Here is a 15,155-nt window from a genome sequence, read left to right on the forward strand (position 1 = left end):
GCAGCAGCCTGGGCGGCTCCATCGGCTGTTTTTCGGCTCCTCTGGGTTGTGTTTGCCAGTGCGATCCGCCAAGATGCAGCTGAAACCGATGGAAATTAACCCCGAGGTAAGCATAGTTGCTGGGTCGCTTTGGGAGAAAAAGCTGGCCCTTAGCTACAGCTAGGTAGCTGAATCAGATAGTTTTATTAACATTTTCCTCTTTGCTTTTTCCTTTCAGATGCTGAACAAAGTGAGTGGCGTGGCGCGCAGTCTCTGTCCCTCTTCCCCGGGAGCATCGTTGGAGACACCCAGCCGGCCGCGCCCTGTGCAATGGAGGTGGCTGGGCTAGGGCACCCAGCTGGTGTCTCTGTCCTGAGTTGTTTAGGGGTTTTAGGGTGATTGAGAGATCGGTCATGGGGAGGTGGCGGAGGATGGACCCAGACAGGAACGAGCGGGGGGGGGGGGGGGGGGGGGGGAGGGGAACAGCTTTCGAGGGCGTGGCGACGGCCAGCAGACTCTAGTCCGAGGGCTTCGCGCGAGCCACGTGTGGGCTGAGCTTTGTGCTGTGTCACTGCGCGGCACAGAGGGTGGGACGTCGCGGAGGCTCCTCCCAGACTCCGGTGGGGGACCCGTTTGTGTTTGGTTGGGGGTGGGCGCTGGGGAGTGGGCGGGCGGCACGAGGGATGCTAGTGCTGACCCCGCCCCCTAGCAGGTGCCCATCATTTGTCTGGCTTTCCTCGGTCTGGCTGCCCTGTCTTTTTCCTTGCAGGTGTTGGCCAAGCTGGGGGTCGCGGGCCAGTGGCGCTTCGCCGACGTGCTTGGGCTGGAGGAGGAGACTCTGGGCTCAGTGCCATCCCCTGCCTGCGCCCTGCTGCTGCTGTTTCCCCTCACGGCCCAGGTAGGGAGAGGTCTGTGATAGGTCTCAGTGGATGGAATGAGTTCCTACTTCATGCTGTCCCCTTTTCCTGTAGGGTAAGGGATAAGGCCACCTCTTAGGGTGGGAGGTGCCTGCATTTTCATAACCTATTCATTGGGGCTCTCAATTGTAATGGCCGTTATTATTGTCTCCATTTGGAGGAGAAGGAGCCCATTGATTCCAAGTCTTTTTTTTTTGTTTTGTTTTCTTTTTTCTTTCTTTTTTTTTTATCCAGAAAGAAACTCCAACTAGCTTGCTTATTTATTTATTTATTTATGAGCCTTGCTTCCACTTGCGGTTGGCTGTTTGTTTCCTTTTAAGGGCTGTGAGTGGGCCAGGTCCCTGTTTGGTTCTCAGGCTCCCACCTAGCTGTCAAATGACAAGGGTCTGGCTTGCTTAAGTTAAAAGGGTTCTCTTAATTTGCCACCTCAATCTGCCTTTCTGGAAGATTCTCCACTCCCCTCCCCACTCCCAGCAGGCACACTGTTGAACGTTCCTTTTAGAAAGCTGAATCACTGGCGCTCAGAGCCGCCGTATCAACCTCTCTGACCTTGTGGCTGCATGAGCTGGACTCCCCCAGCACAGTCCTGGAGACATCTTTCATTTTCTGAAACAGTCTTCCACTGTGCAGGGATGCATGCATCAGATAAAGACAAAACAGTGGGGTATGCGTTGTCTTGCAGGGTGTGGAGTCCCAGTAAATCATGGCATCGGCTGCCTCCTGTTGGCCCTGAGCTGCCTTATGATTTAAGAGGGGATGAGATTGGTAAAACTTGGAGGCATTCGAATCTCTGCCGTGACTCCAAATGGGATGAGGTTAATTAAATACCGTCCTAAGGGCAGGTGCTCTAGAAGCATCCTTGATGGAACTAAGCTGTATGGGAAAGTTCTAGGCCTTCCTCTTCCTAGCAAAATGGTCTCTGGTGAGTTCAAACATGTAGTTTGGACAATCTCAGCGACATGTTTTATAGTCGGAGCTTTTATTGCTACCACTCCATGTCCGATTGGCTTCCTTTACTGAACCAAAGTCGGCTCTCCTCCCACTGTGGCAGTTTCTGGAGCTGCTCTCTAGGGGAACCATGATGATTTGGAGGTTTTAAGCAGAGCTCAGGCAAGGCCTCTGGGTGGCAGTGTTGAGACCGATTGCTTGGAACTGCTCATTGGTCTCTCTCTCTCTCTTTTTTTTTTTTTCTCCAGCTGATCTTTTTAGAGAATATTCTAGTTGGGCTACTGTTTTGTCCTTTAATTGCCGTCTAATCTGTCCCATATACTGAGTACTTATTCTCTATATAATGGGTAAAACATTGAAGAATTTTTTAGTGGAAAGTGAAGCTTATAGTTTGACTTCTGTCCGCAAGCTAGTTTAGAAAGAAAGCATCTGATCCTTACTAAGGTTATGTTGGAAAATCCTAACCGAACATCTTAATCACTTTGTGATGAGATCCAGGGATTCTGCTTATGCAAGAGCTCAGGAGTAGTCTGTTTTACAGGGATAGCCGACTAGCACTAGGAGGTGTGAAACCCCTAACAGTAAATGGGAAGCAAGAACACCTGAGTTTCAGTTCATCTTTGTGGGACAGTTGTCGTCTTCTATACATTTCCGAGTACAGTAAACACAAGGCTGCTAGAATCAGAACGGAGCTGGCCGATGTGCTGTGTGAATTCTGCTGGCCGTGGGCAATAGGTGTTTCCATTGGCAGTAGCACCTGCTTTTGAGTGACAAGTCCTAACTTCTCAGTCTTCCAAACTCACTAGTGAGAGGAGTGGACAGTCTCCTGAGTCGCTGTACAAGAATCTGGCAATGCCTGGAGGAAATTTCTCGTTCATATGTAGCAGCCTTCCCAGATAATTGCTAATCTATCTCCCGGTTAGAACGTCCCCTGTATTGCCGGCAAGGATAAGCTAGTACCCTGTCTTTTACAAGATGAAAACTTGGGGTTTTTTTGTTTGTGTTTTTGTTTTATTTAAATCCTAGTCCAATTCTTGTACCAGTTGGCTTTACTTTTCTAAAACAAACCAGGAAGGAAAGTTCTTGGATCTGCTTGCCCCTTCCTAACAGTTAAACCTTGTTGAAAGACATTGACTTGCACCTAAATGGAACAGTTAAAGAATAGTGAAACAGACACCAGCTGGTGTTAACACTGGGTATTGATCAAAGCTTGATTAGAAGCCTGTATGAAATACAGTCCTTATTCTCACTGAAGGGAGAAAACCCTGAGTAGAGAGATCTGTTTGCAGATTTCAGGACACCCCGCCTCCAGCTAAAGGTTGCTGTGGTGTCTAGACAACGTTGGGCAGCATCCAAGCCCGTGCCTGCACTGCAGCAGCATCGGGTGGAGCCCGTGGCCTGCTTGGGTGTGGGAGACAGCCTGTTCTCTGGGCATTCAGCAGCATCTAGAACCATGGCACCTGCTCATGGTCACACATCCTGCTTTGTATCTCTTTAGAGCTGGCTGGGCTGCCGTCTGCTTACCGTGGCTTTTCATTTTGAGATGAAAAACAAATTTTCTCCCCGTTCACAGCATGAAAACTTCAGGAAAAAACAAATCGAGGAACTGAAGGGACAAGAAGTTAGCCCTAAAGTTTACTTCATGAAGCAGACCATCGGAAACTCGTGTGGTACCATTGGGCTGATTCATGCAGTGGCCAATAACCAAGACAAGCTGGAATTTGGTACTTGTGGCTTAATGATTTGGTCATATGTTAATTTTTTTAAACGATAAGTGTGGGTACATGCTGTGGCATGCCTATGGGGGGTTAGAGCAGCTCTCTGTGGGGTCCTCTCCTTCTGCTTGATAGAGGTTTGGGGGGAACCACTCACCATCTTGGTCACCTGCTATTTAAACTTGAAACATGGGGTTAAAGAGTGCAGTTTTACATTGACCATTCATACACACACACACACACACACACACACACACTCAGGTGGGACAGGATGGACCCTCACTCTGTGACTTCGTAATTTTGGCTAGCCTGGCTATCCTTGAACTGAAGGCAATCCTCTTGGCTCAGCTTCTTACTGGCACTTAGAGGTGTGTGCTTCTATGCCTGTCTTTAAAGTTGTTTGAAGCCTGTTAAATCACATCCACCACTTATCCAGATACATTACCACGAAGGGAGTTCTGCTGTTCGGGGACACTAATTCTCTAAGAAGTGTTGGCCCCCGTTTTTTTTTTCTTCTCCCAGCTTTATGGGACTTAGGTGAAAGAAAAGGAATGCCTGAAGACCAGCTAATGTAAAGATTCTCATACATATATTTTAATGCTCAAAATTCTAAGGAATTAATGGTGACATCCAGAAAATAGGGATTCTGTCTACAGTGGTTCTATGTCTCATAGTTGACAGAAGGACCAGAAGAGCTGTAAGCTGCTGACACAGAAAGGCGTAACAGCAGGCTGAAATCCTAAAGGGAGCCTCTGAGAGCAAAAACAGGTGGAGGGCCTCATTCCTCCTCCAGTGGAAGCTGACGGGATGTAAGAGAAAGCGGTCTGAGCCCTTAATGCCTGTGAAAGGTACAAGAGTCAGCAAGGAAGTTTGTTTACACTCACATAGCAGTTATGATGTGCGATTCAGGCCAGGAATCGGCAAAGTTTCTTAAAATGCCAGAGAGTAAAACTTTTAGGCTTGGAGAGCTCTGTGGGCTCTGACTTTGTAGCTGAAAACTGGCCATAGCTATGCTGGAAGCCCAGGGGTATTTAATAAAAACTTTATTTGTAGAAAGAAATAATAGTAATTTGCCGTCTTCTGATCTTAAATGGCTGCAAATGGCTACAGATTGAGTATCTCGGCACCAGAACTCCTGCAGGTCAAATGCAGTCCCAGCTACTCGGGACATTGAGACAGGATCATTTGAGCCTAGGCAAGGCCATGGAGGAACTTGTGTCCAAGAAACATCTAGCTCAGTTGTAGAGTATTTGTCTTAACAGTACGAGGCCCTGGGGTTGATCACACTCACTCACACACTCACACACACACACACACACAATATACCACACACACATATATACAAAATTATTTTCACTTAGATGCTTATCCTTAAAAAGTACCCTTGTGTACTTTTTAAGTTAAAATGCTTGTTTGTAAGTACCTGGGTCTTAGTTCTTTTTCAAGTGTGGATGTGGTGAAGCTGCATTAGAACGCCGCCGTATTGGACCTTTCCTTCTGTGAAGCCTTGTGGTCGTGGCATCAGGGTGATGGAATGTTAGAACCGTGGTAGAGCCAGGGTTCAAAAGTTAATTCCATTCAGTCATGGAGTTAAGAGGATCCCCATCAGTTTCAGGTTTTGGCTTTCTTTCTTCTCCGTGACAAGGATCAAGTCCAGGGCTACACAAGTCCTCTACTATGGAGCCTGCCCTTGGCCGTCCAGATTTTGAAATGATGCCCAGTAACTGAATTTGTTACATCTAGAGCTGACAATACACACAGAGGTTATCTGAAATCAGTTGTGGTTTTTTTTTTTTTTTTTTTTTTAAGCTGGCTCTCCTGCCTTCCCGCACTTAACTGCCATCAAGCTGGGGCAGTGTCTATTCCTAAGGCAGCTGGCACTGGGCTCTAAGGTTTTCATTTCTGTCTGAGACATTTTTTTGCTAATGGCATCAGTGTTCCATTTGCCTCTCTGGAATAAAAACCTGGATTTGGGAACTGTTACTAGATTAGACTGTTACTGTGGCACCATATATATAGTAGATGTTCTGAGTAGGTGCTAAGGCACGCCTTTAATCCCCACACTCAGGAGGCAGAGGCAGTCAGATCTCTTGAGTTCAAGGCCAACTTGATCTACAGAGCAACTTCCAGGACAGCCAGGGCTACTAAAGAGAAATCCTGTCTTTAAAAGTTGCATTGAGTCAGGAAGTGGTACAGAGTCAGCCACAGACACAGTAGGCTCCCACAAATACATGATTAACTATGTAAGTGCTATAGGGAAGTGATGAGATTTGAGAAGTGAGCAGGACAAGAATTGGGCTCTGTTAAGGTCCCCCGTGTACGCTGAGGAGTGGACCAGTCTGTCTGGCCTGATTGCAGCAACAGGGAGTGTTTGGGAAGCTCGCCTGTGGGAGGGGACCTTAGCAGCATCCACGTCCCTGGAGGCTTCGTCTAGATTGAGGTGGTTCATAGGACCAGCTGTGCAGAGGCCTAAGTGGGCGGTCCGTGTGCGCCCTCTTACACAGTTTAATCTGATACGTACGTTTTCTTTCAAAGAGGATGGATCCGTCCTGAAACAGTTTCTGTCTGAAACGGAGAAGATGTCCCCTGAAGATAGAGCCAAGTGTTTCGAGAAGAACGAGGTAGAGCGTGCTTCTATGGCAACGCTTTTTTAAAAAAAAGACTCTGAATGGCTGTGTGTTAATGGCTTCCTCTCTTCTGCAGGCTATTCAGGCGGCCCATGACTCCGTGGCCCAGGAGGGCCAGTGCCGGGTAAATACAAATGCACATACAGACCTGACCAGGCCTCTCTGTTTCCTGTGAGGTATTTACAGGAATCTTGACAGCAGTGCAGTGCCCAGCAAAGTGTTGCCCTCCAAGGCCAGCTGACACCAGAAAGTTTTCCTCCTATATATATTCAGACTTGATTGGTTCCCCTCAAAGAGTTTCAGAAATCTACTTGATAATTAGACTAAGTCAGTGCTCTATCCTATGCTTAGCTTGTAAGAATCTGAGGGTTCAACTCCTGCACCAAAATAGAAGTAAGCCGTAGTGTGAACAGACCTTCAAAAGCAGTGGTTCTCAACCTGTGGGTCACGAACATTCTTTTGGGGCATTGAATGACCTTTGGGGATCGCATATCAGATATGATTCATAACAGTACAGAATTACAGTTACGAAGTAGCAACAAAACTTTATATGATTGGGGGTCAGCCCCACATGAGGAACTTATTAAAGGGTCACAAGCACCAGGAAGATTGAGAACCATTTAGACTTTAAAGTTGAAAGTCAAATGCAAATTTTAGCTTAGAAGCCAGGAGCTGGGTTACTACACTTTCTTCTGCTTTCTGGACTTGACAGGTAAGACCCTGATCTCCTTCAGCGAACTGGTGGTGGAGGGCGAGGGTCCCTCCCACCCCCCCACCCCCGTTCGAATCCCGCTCGCTCCTGCCCGCCTCCTCCCACGTCTCGTGTGGGGGGGTGGGGGTGGGGGAAGCCTGATCTCCTTCCCGTTAAAAAGCAGACCGTACATAGGCCTGCAGAGCTGCCCCGGCCCTCCCAGCGTTTTTACCTTAGTAGGTTTAAATGCAAGCTGTTTGGAGTATATTTCACTTGGATAGTAAGAGAATTTATTTTTTTTAAAAAAATTTTTATTTGGGGACTGGAGAGATGGTTCAGTGGTTAAGAGAACTGACTGCTCTTCCAGAGGTCCTGAGTTCAATTCCCAGCCAAGCAACCACATGGTGGCTCACAACCATCTATAATGAGATCTGGTGCCCTCTTCTGGTGTGTCTGACGACAGCTACAGTGTACAGTACACATAAGAAATAGTTTTTAAAAATTTTATTCTTATTTTCTGTCTTATGGATGTTATTTCCTGCATGTATTTGTATGTGTGTATATACACCACATATGAGCCTGGTGCCTCTTGGAGCCAGAAGAAGAGGGCAAGAAATCCCCTGGAACTGGAGTTAAGGTGATCGTGAGCCACCAACCACTGGTGGGATCTGAACCCAGGTCCTATGCAAGAGTAATGAGTATTCTTTAACTACTGAGCCATCTCTCTAGCCGGAGAATGTATTTTTTTAATAAGTATATCTGCTGCCTCATTAATTTTTTTTTTTCTTCTTCTTGACCCTCTCCAGGTAGATGACAAAGTGAATTTCCATTTTATTCTGTTCAACAACGTGGATGGCCACCTCTACGAGCTTGGTATGTGTGACTCTGCTTTGGAATTCAGTGAGATTTCATGTATTCGTTCAGACTTAATCTCTCTCACAGCATTGTTACCTGACTTTCTGGAAGAAGGTATGCAGTGATTTGTGAAGCCAGAAATATGTATTCCAGGAAGGACATTGGGCTGGCTGGCTGTCGTACCTAATTCCTCAGGCACCTGAAATACTCAATGGCTTTAGTGACAAGCCAGTGACAGAGTGACATCAGTTGAAGGGGTTCATGGCACTCCTCGCCCGACTCCCTTATCTTCCCTAAAAGCCATCTCACACAAAGATCAGTCCTGAATATTAACTTGTTTCTGTAAAGTGAATTCAAGATTTTTGTCTGAGACGAGGTCTCTGCCTAGCCCTGAATGACCTGTAACTTATTCTCTAGACCAGGCTGGCCTTGAACTCACAGAGGTCAGCCTGCCTCTGCCTCCCAAAAGCTGGAATTAAAGGTGTGCATCACCATGCCCAAGTTGTAAAGTGAGTTTGGATCTGTTGCACATCATTTCTATTTGAAGCAACAAAAAGGAATATCCATCTTGGGAAATTCATCTATTTTCTCTTAATGGAGAAAGGCTTGCAGCTGCGTCACCTTAGACTTAAAGGCTTCTAAGGGCAAAGGAGATGGGAAGAAATCGGCAGTCACAAAAGGGCAGTTGGAAACCTGGAGCAGTCTTTACTAATCCCTAGAGACTGCCTGACTTTTGCAGTTGTTTTCTCCAAAGCACAGGGTATAATTAATTCCTCCAGTTAGGATAGCTGGGTTGGGTCTGTGTGATCTCATCAGCTGTAGACTAGCGTTGTCAGTGACCATCCAGGAGCACTTGAATCTCATTGCATCCTGTCGCTTTTGAGATCAAGCTCCACTTGTTGGAATGGTGGCAGCGTTTGGACAAATCTAAAAATCCTTCTGGGTTGGGCAGCTACCATATTCTGAAAATGCATAGGAAAGCTGACATGACTGGCTACTTTGTTTGTTCTAGATGGGCGAATGCCTTTTCCGGTGAAACATGGCGCCAGCTCGGAGGACTCTCTGCTGCAGGTAATCCCTGGAGTGCCCCTCTCTCCACTGCAGACACCCTTCTTTCGGCTGCTTTTATGTACTGTGCTGGCATCCAGGAACCCCGGCAACAGTTGTGTTGGCTAATAGCATTGTTTAGGGCTTAAAATGGTTTTAAACAGGATCCTTCAAAGAAAGCCTTGACTAATCTGTTTCGTGTGCTGTCTTTAGTTAGAGTTGGCTCAGAAGCCATTATATGTGGCTTTAGTGTGGGATTAAGGTAGCCATTGTCTCCTTAATCCCACACTCCTGTCAGGTTATACTCTCACTAAAGAGTGGAGTATCAGCTCTCTCCACCTTCCCTAATCCTTGGAGGCTTCTGGGTATAGGTCAGCCTTGTTGGGTATATATTATATAAATTTTGGCTAGGTAAATTATGTATTTGTTTTCTTTCCACATAACCTACTGTTAATAAAGAGCAGAGGATTCAGGATCATTTGGCTAGAGAGATGGCTCAGCTGTTAATAGTGTGTACTGCTTATGCAGAGGACCCAAGTTCAGGTCTCAGTACCCACATCCAGACAGCTCACAACTACCTGTAATTCCAGCTCTAAGGCCCCCACAAGCATGTGCAAACCCACACACAGACATACTCACAACTAAAATAAGGGGCTTAGCTGATGCACTTGCAGCTGGATTCGATTCCTAGCACCATGTGTTGCCTCATAGTCATGTATAACCCCATTTCCAGGGAACCTGATGCCCTTTTCTTGCCTCCACAGACAACAGGAATGCAAGTGACACCTAGACATGCGTGTAGGCAAAATGCCTATATACAGAAAACATCTGTTAAAAGAATTAAATATTTTTTTTTAAAGATTTATTTTATATCTGTGAGTACACTGTTGCAGTCTTCACATACACCAGAAGAGGGCATCAGATCCCATTACAGATGGCTGTGAGCCACCATGTGGTTGCTGGGAATTGAACTCGGGGACCTCTGGAAGAGCAGTTAATGTTCTTAACCGCCGAGCCATCTCTCCAGCTCCAAGAATTAAATCCTTAAGATTCATGAGGACCATGCATTTATCCTGCTAGAAAAGTGACCTACTGCAAACTCAGTTCCGAACTGTCGTAGGCCCTTTTAACCTAGAACTGAATCTTTAGAGTGGAATCATTTTACTGTTACAAAGGGTATTTCTTAGGATAAAATGTAAGACTCTGAGGTCTGGCTTTACTTGTAGTAGCTAGTCTTAGTGCTTGGTGTGCACACAGTCGGTGTCAGCAAAGGTTATCCATGAGGAGTCAGATAGGGAGAGCACGGGCTTTGTGTGATCTGGCTCTGGCAAGTGTCCATTGCTGCTTCTGTAGCTCTAAGCTCTACTAGACAGTCCCTAAATGAACGTGTCTGCCTGTGTCTGCCAAAGGTTTGTTCACCCTGGCCAGAGGCTGGATTTGGCCCATAGGCTGCAGTTTTACTGACTCCTGGGCTGGGTGATTTTCTAAGTGAGTTCTCCCTTTTGTTTGAGTCCCCTTAATAATGCAGGAAGTGAGACTTCTTGCCGCCTTCTTCAAGACAGATTCATGTCCAAGGTCGTTGTGAATTCATGGTGGAACCATTGTTCTTGGCCAGTGTACATTGAGAACCCTTCTTTATAAAGGACATGGCTTTTGGAACGTCAAAGATCTGGTCACCTCATAGCACTCACGAACCAAGTTATACCAACCCAGGCACATGGCACAAAAACTCGGAGTCATTGTAGTGAGGGAGTACCGGTTTAAGTCGAGCCTGAGGGTATAGCAGCTCAGAGGGGGGTGGGGGGGAGGTTCCCCTTTGCCTCTGACCTCTATATTAAAGTCAGTGAGGGTAAGCTGGAAATATTTTCCCTTTGGAATTTCTCTCTGTACAGGTTGTGTTTGGATATTAATTCCATCCCTCCTTTTCAGGATGCTGCCAAGGTCTGCAGAGAATTCACTGAGCGCGAGCAGGGAGAGGTCCGCTTCTCTGCCGTGGCTCTCTGCAAAGCAGCCTAAGTCTGGGGAGAGAGAACCAGCCAGCCGCTCCCCCTTCCCTGGGCAGGCGCGCACAGCCCGCCCTTGGTTTGCAGCTTTAGCATTTAGAGCCACTGCTGTCACTTGTTCTACAGCCTCATCCCCTCCACCCTACCCAGGCCACCAGGGAGCTCTGTCACAGCCGCACCAGGCTAAGCACTTCCCCTCCTGTGTCTCGTACCTTGCTCTCCGTGTTCTTTTTGGTTTCTGTAAGTTACAGCCTTGGATGTGGTTTGTCCTTAAGAGGGAGAATAAAACTTTTCTGCTGGTGAGAGTATCAGCTGGTTTTTATTTTCTCCCCACACCACCCCACTCCCAGACAAATGTCTTCCATCTAATGCAGGTAAGATTACCGAACAATAGTATTGGTTTAGTGTTTGATCCAGACTTTATTTCCGTCCACTGATATTTCTCTGCCTACCTGTAGAAACGAATTTTTTGAAAGTTCCCTGTAGGCTGGGTGTCGTGACACAAAGCTCATAATCCTTGCACTAGGGGTTTGAAGTAGGATTGCTACAAGTTTAAGGCTAGCCTGGGCTACAGAGTAAGGCTTGTGTCCAGAGAGACAAAGAGATGAGGAAGGGAAGCAGGGTTAGTTATGAATGGACAATTTTTAGAACAGTTTCATAAAGTGCGCACTTGGTTTTCTGTATCCTGTTTTATGTTGGTTTCCTGTTATCAGTCCCGGTAAAACCCGTTAGTCCCTAGCCTGCTGTTTCCTTGTTCACTGAATACCACCTCTCAGATCAGAATCGCACGTTATGTTGGGCTCTTTTGGACAGTGGCCATTGCTCCAGCCTTTCTTCCTCAGTTTGATGAACTGGATTGTTTTGAGCAGGACTGAAAGGAATGGGCAGTTTAAAGTTGTCCCTTGATTCAGATTTATTTTTCCCTTAAGATTTAGTGGGAGTGGGGGTAGAGGGGGTGCAGGCACACAAATGGCACAGTGGAGACCGGAGGAGACCAGACTAGCTCTCAAGGAGTCTGTTCTCTCCCACCACAGTGGAGGCACAGTCTCTGGTTACTGTTGAGCTGGGCTGCATGTGAGAGCCTCCAGCTTGTCCTGTCTCTACTCCATCTCACTGCAGGAGAGCCGAGTTTACAGATTCACACCATTGCGTCTGGGTTTTATGTGGGTTCTGGGGATCAAACGTGGCTCATTGCACTTGCTCAACCAGAGCTTCACCCGCTGAGTGGTCTCCCCAGTCCCGATTTGGGTTTGTCTAATGTTTTCCTGATTAATGACTTAAGAACACAGTGGTTAAGCACCACTTTCATGGCATCGTATCAAACAAGTCAACCTCAGGGGTTGGTCCTTGCTTTGCCCTTTGGGACCAGTCTTATTCATTGTTGCTACATGAGGGTAGCTGGCCCATAAGCATCTGGGAATCGCCTGTCTTTGCCTCCCATTTTGCTGTAGACATACATGCTGGGATTACAGGCATGTGCTACTGAATCTGGCTTCGTGTGGCGTGCTGACTGGTTTGATGTCAAATTGACAGAAGCCTGAGTCATTTGTGAAGAAGGGAATTCGAGCAATTTCCATTTGGGAGCCCCAACCGGATAGGCCTGTGGGCAAGCCTGCGGTATATTTTCTTCATTGATGGTTGATGTGGGAGGGCCCAGCTTATTGTGGGTGTCACCCCTGGGCTGACGGTCCTGGAATGTATACATAGCAGGCTAAGAGCCAGTAAGTGGTCTTCTTCCATGGCTTCTGTACCAGTTCTCACCTGAGGGGTCCTACTGTGACTTCTTGAGATAATGGACTGTAAGCTGTAAGAATAAACCTTTTCAACGTAACCACTTCAAGTTGCATAACTTCAAGTTGGCAACTTGTTTTATCACAGTGATAGAAAACCTGCTTAAGACATGTGGGTTCTGGGGCTCTGAATTGTACCCTCATGCTTGAGTGGCAGAACACTTTATGTCTTGAGACAGGGTCTTCTTGTCCTCCTTCAGGGCTGAGATTGCAGGCTTTCACTACCACACTGAATTCTATGCTTTGTTCTGAATTCCAGAGCTTTGTTCATGCTGGGCAAGCATCCTGACAACTGAGCTGCATCTGTAGCCCTTCTTTGGTTTTTAGCCTCTGTGATGATAGTGCTTTGAAACTTATTTTGAGCCCAGCCAGGTGGCTGAGCAGGTACAGGTACTTGACTGCCAAGGACAACCTGAGTGCTTAGGTCAGCGTGGCCTTCCCACATCTCCCAGGTGATTCTAGATTCTAGGCATGCCCAGAGGGCCGTCTCCCATGTGACTCTAGATTCTGCCAAGCTGACAATCCTAATCCACAAGGAGACAGATTCACAGGATTCTAGCTGCATACGGTAGGCGGAAGCTGGAGGGATGAACTTTAAGTTCTCACTTGAATTAGGAGTGAAGCGGTTGGTGTTAAAGTTGATTGAGTGTGTCCTTGGCTTATCTCAGCAGAGAAATGATCCTCTGCCACATCCTCACTTGATGTTAAAATAGACCCCGAGAGATCTGGACCAGGGCTAGAATGAAGCTCAAAACCCCGGGTTTAATCTTCAGCACCAAAATAACTAAGTATAACATACTTAGAGGCCAGTGAGGATGTCTGGGAAGGCTGTGGCCTCTAGAAGTTTCTACCTAGGGACACCAGTTTTCCTCCAGTCAGATACGCGGTTCTGTCCATGTTGAAGTCCATGGGAAGGCAGATACCTCTGGGATAAGGTCACTCAGAGGACCTGGGTTCTCCAACAGGCCCTCTGATGGCATCTTAGATTTGTCAAAGATTTAAACATCAGTTATTCCCTTAACCTATTTCTCTGTAACATGGTACTGCTCTTGGGTGGTGGAGGGGACTTTCATATGTTTTCAGCTGACAGGTATCTGGTGCTAAAATCTCCTTTTAAAAAATAAATGCCCTTAATGTCTAATTAGGTCCCTGAGATCATAGTCTATGCAGATAATACCTGGGCTGCCTAAACACACACAGACATGTAGAAATGTTCACGAAGGAGCCCCATGAGAGAGCTGGCTAAAACAAGCATGGGTGTGTCCTTAAAGGCAGGTGACATGTTGGTTGTACTCCATATTTGACTACATTGTATGGTCTTGGTATTATTCCTGTTTTTAAGATGGAAGATTGACACATGGTGAAGATCCTGTCTATGGTTCCTTGCTTAGTAAGTGTTGTGTCTGATACTCAAACCAAAGCAGATGGGAAAACATGATAGGATTTTTCCTGGGCATAAATGAGCCTAGCAAAGATACGTTTAAGTTTCATGGCCTCACACTTAGATGGATCCTTCCAACACATTCTGGCTTGGATATCCCAGTAAAATTCACATTTATTTATTTTTTGTATCTTTATTCTATTTAAAATTCATTCCTTTTTTTGTATCTTTATTCTTTTAAAAATTTATTCCTTTTTTTGTATCTTTATTCTTTTTAAAATTCCTTCCTTTCTTCCTCCCTCCCTTCCTTCCTTCCTTCTTCCTTCCTTTCTTCCTAAATAGGCTTTCACTATGCATCCCTGGCTGGTCTAGAACTCTCTATGTAGAGCAGGCTAGCCCCAAACCCCCAGAGATCCACTTGCCTCTGACCCACTGTGTGTTGAGATTAAAGACATATGTCATCTTAACAACCTTTGTATCTTCATTGTTTTTCTCTATTATTTTTTTTTTAATTTTCTTTAATTAGCCTTATGTGTGAATTTTTTCTCCGCATGCATGTATGTGCCTCTTGGATCTCCTGGAATGAGATCCAACAATGGCCGCAATCCACCTTGCGGGTGCTAGGAATCGAGTCTAGGATCTCTGCAAGAACGGAGAGTGCTCTTAGCCACTGGCCCGTCTCCCTAGCACACCCTTATCTTTATTCTTCAGAACACAGTTCTCTGCTTCTAGCCATTGAGTTCCTAATTGATTTAACTTTATATTCTCATTTCCCAGGCTTTCCAAGACTGACTACATTATCTTTATAATAAAATGTTAAGTTCTTGCCCTAGGATTGAGATTCCTTCTCTGAATTCCTGGTTGTTAATTCTAGCATACTTTTAATTTTCTTCCATTTGCAGCTGAGACCAGTACCACTTATTTAGTCTCCAGTATCATAAAGGTCATCTGGTGTATGTGCTGGTGGTGTGCATGAGTGCATGCATGTGTGCATGTGTGAGTGCATGTGTGCATGTGTGCATGTGTGAGTGCATGCATGTGTGTAGGCCAGAACATAACTTCAGACATTGTCTTTAAATACTATCTGCCTTGTCTCCTGAGGGCGGTCTCTCAGTGGGACTTGCGGTTGTCTGGTTACAGGTACACTGGCTGGTCAATGAGCGTGAGCAGCTGACTGGCTTCCCAGCACTGGGATCGCAAGT

The 15,155-nt window shown here is 46.2% G+C and overlaps 1 protein-coding gene across 1 annotated transcript; it reads left to right on the plus strand.

Moving 5' to 3' along the window:
• Positions 1–15: 15 nt before the first annotated feature.
• Uchl1 (ubiquitin C-terminal hydrolase L1) lies at positions 16–11,090 on the plus strand. The gene is made up of 9 exons (XM_034509343.2): positions 16–106; positions 218–229; positions 749–877; positions 3,418–3,568; positions 6,095–6,180; positions 6,263–6,310; positions 7,684–7,750; positions 8,745–8,803; positions 10,709–11,090. Exons 1-9 carry the CDS (start codon positions 74–76, stop codon positions 10,793–10,795), a joined length of 672 nt encoding a protein of 223 aa, XP_034365234.1. The 5' UTR covers positions 16–73; the 3' UTR covers positions 10,796–11,090.
• Positions 11,091–15,155: the final 4,065 nt, after the last annotated feature.

The sequence above is a fragment of the Arvicanthis niloticus genome, chromosome 7, assembly GCF_011762505.2.
Source record: "Arvicanthis niloticus isolate mArvNil1 chromosome 7, mArvNil1.pat.X, whole genome shotgun sequence".
Taxonomy (NCBI): domain Eukaryota; kingdom Metazoa; phylum Chordata; class Mammalia; order Rodentia; family Muridae; genus Arvicanthis; species Arvicanthis niloticus.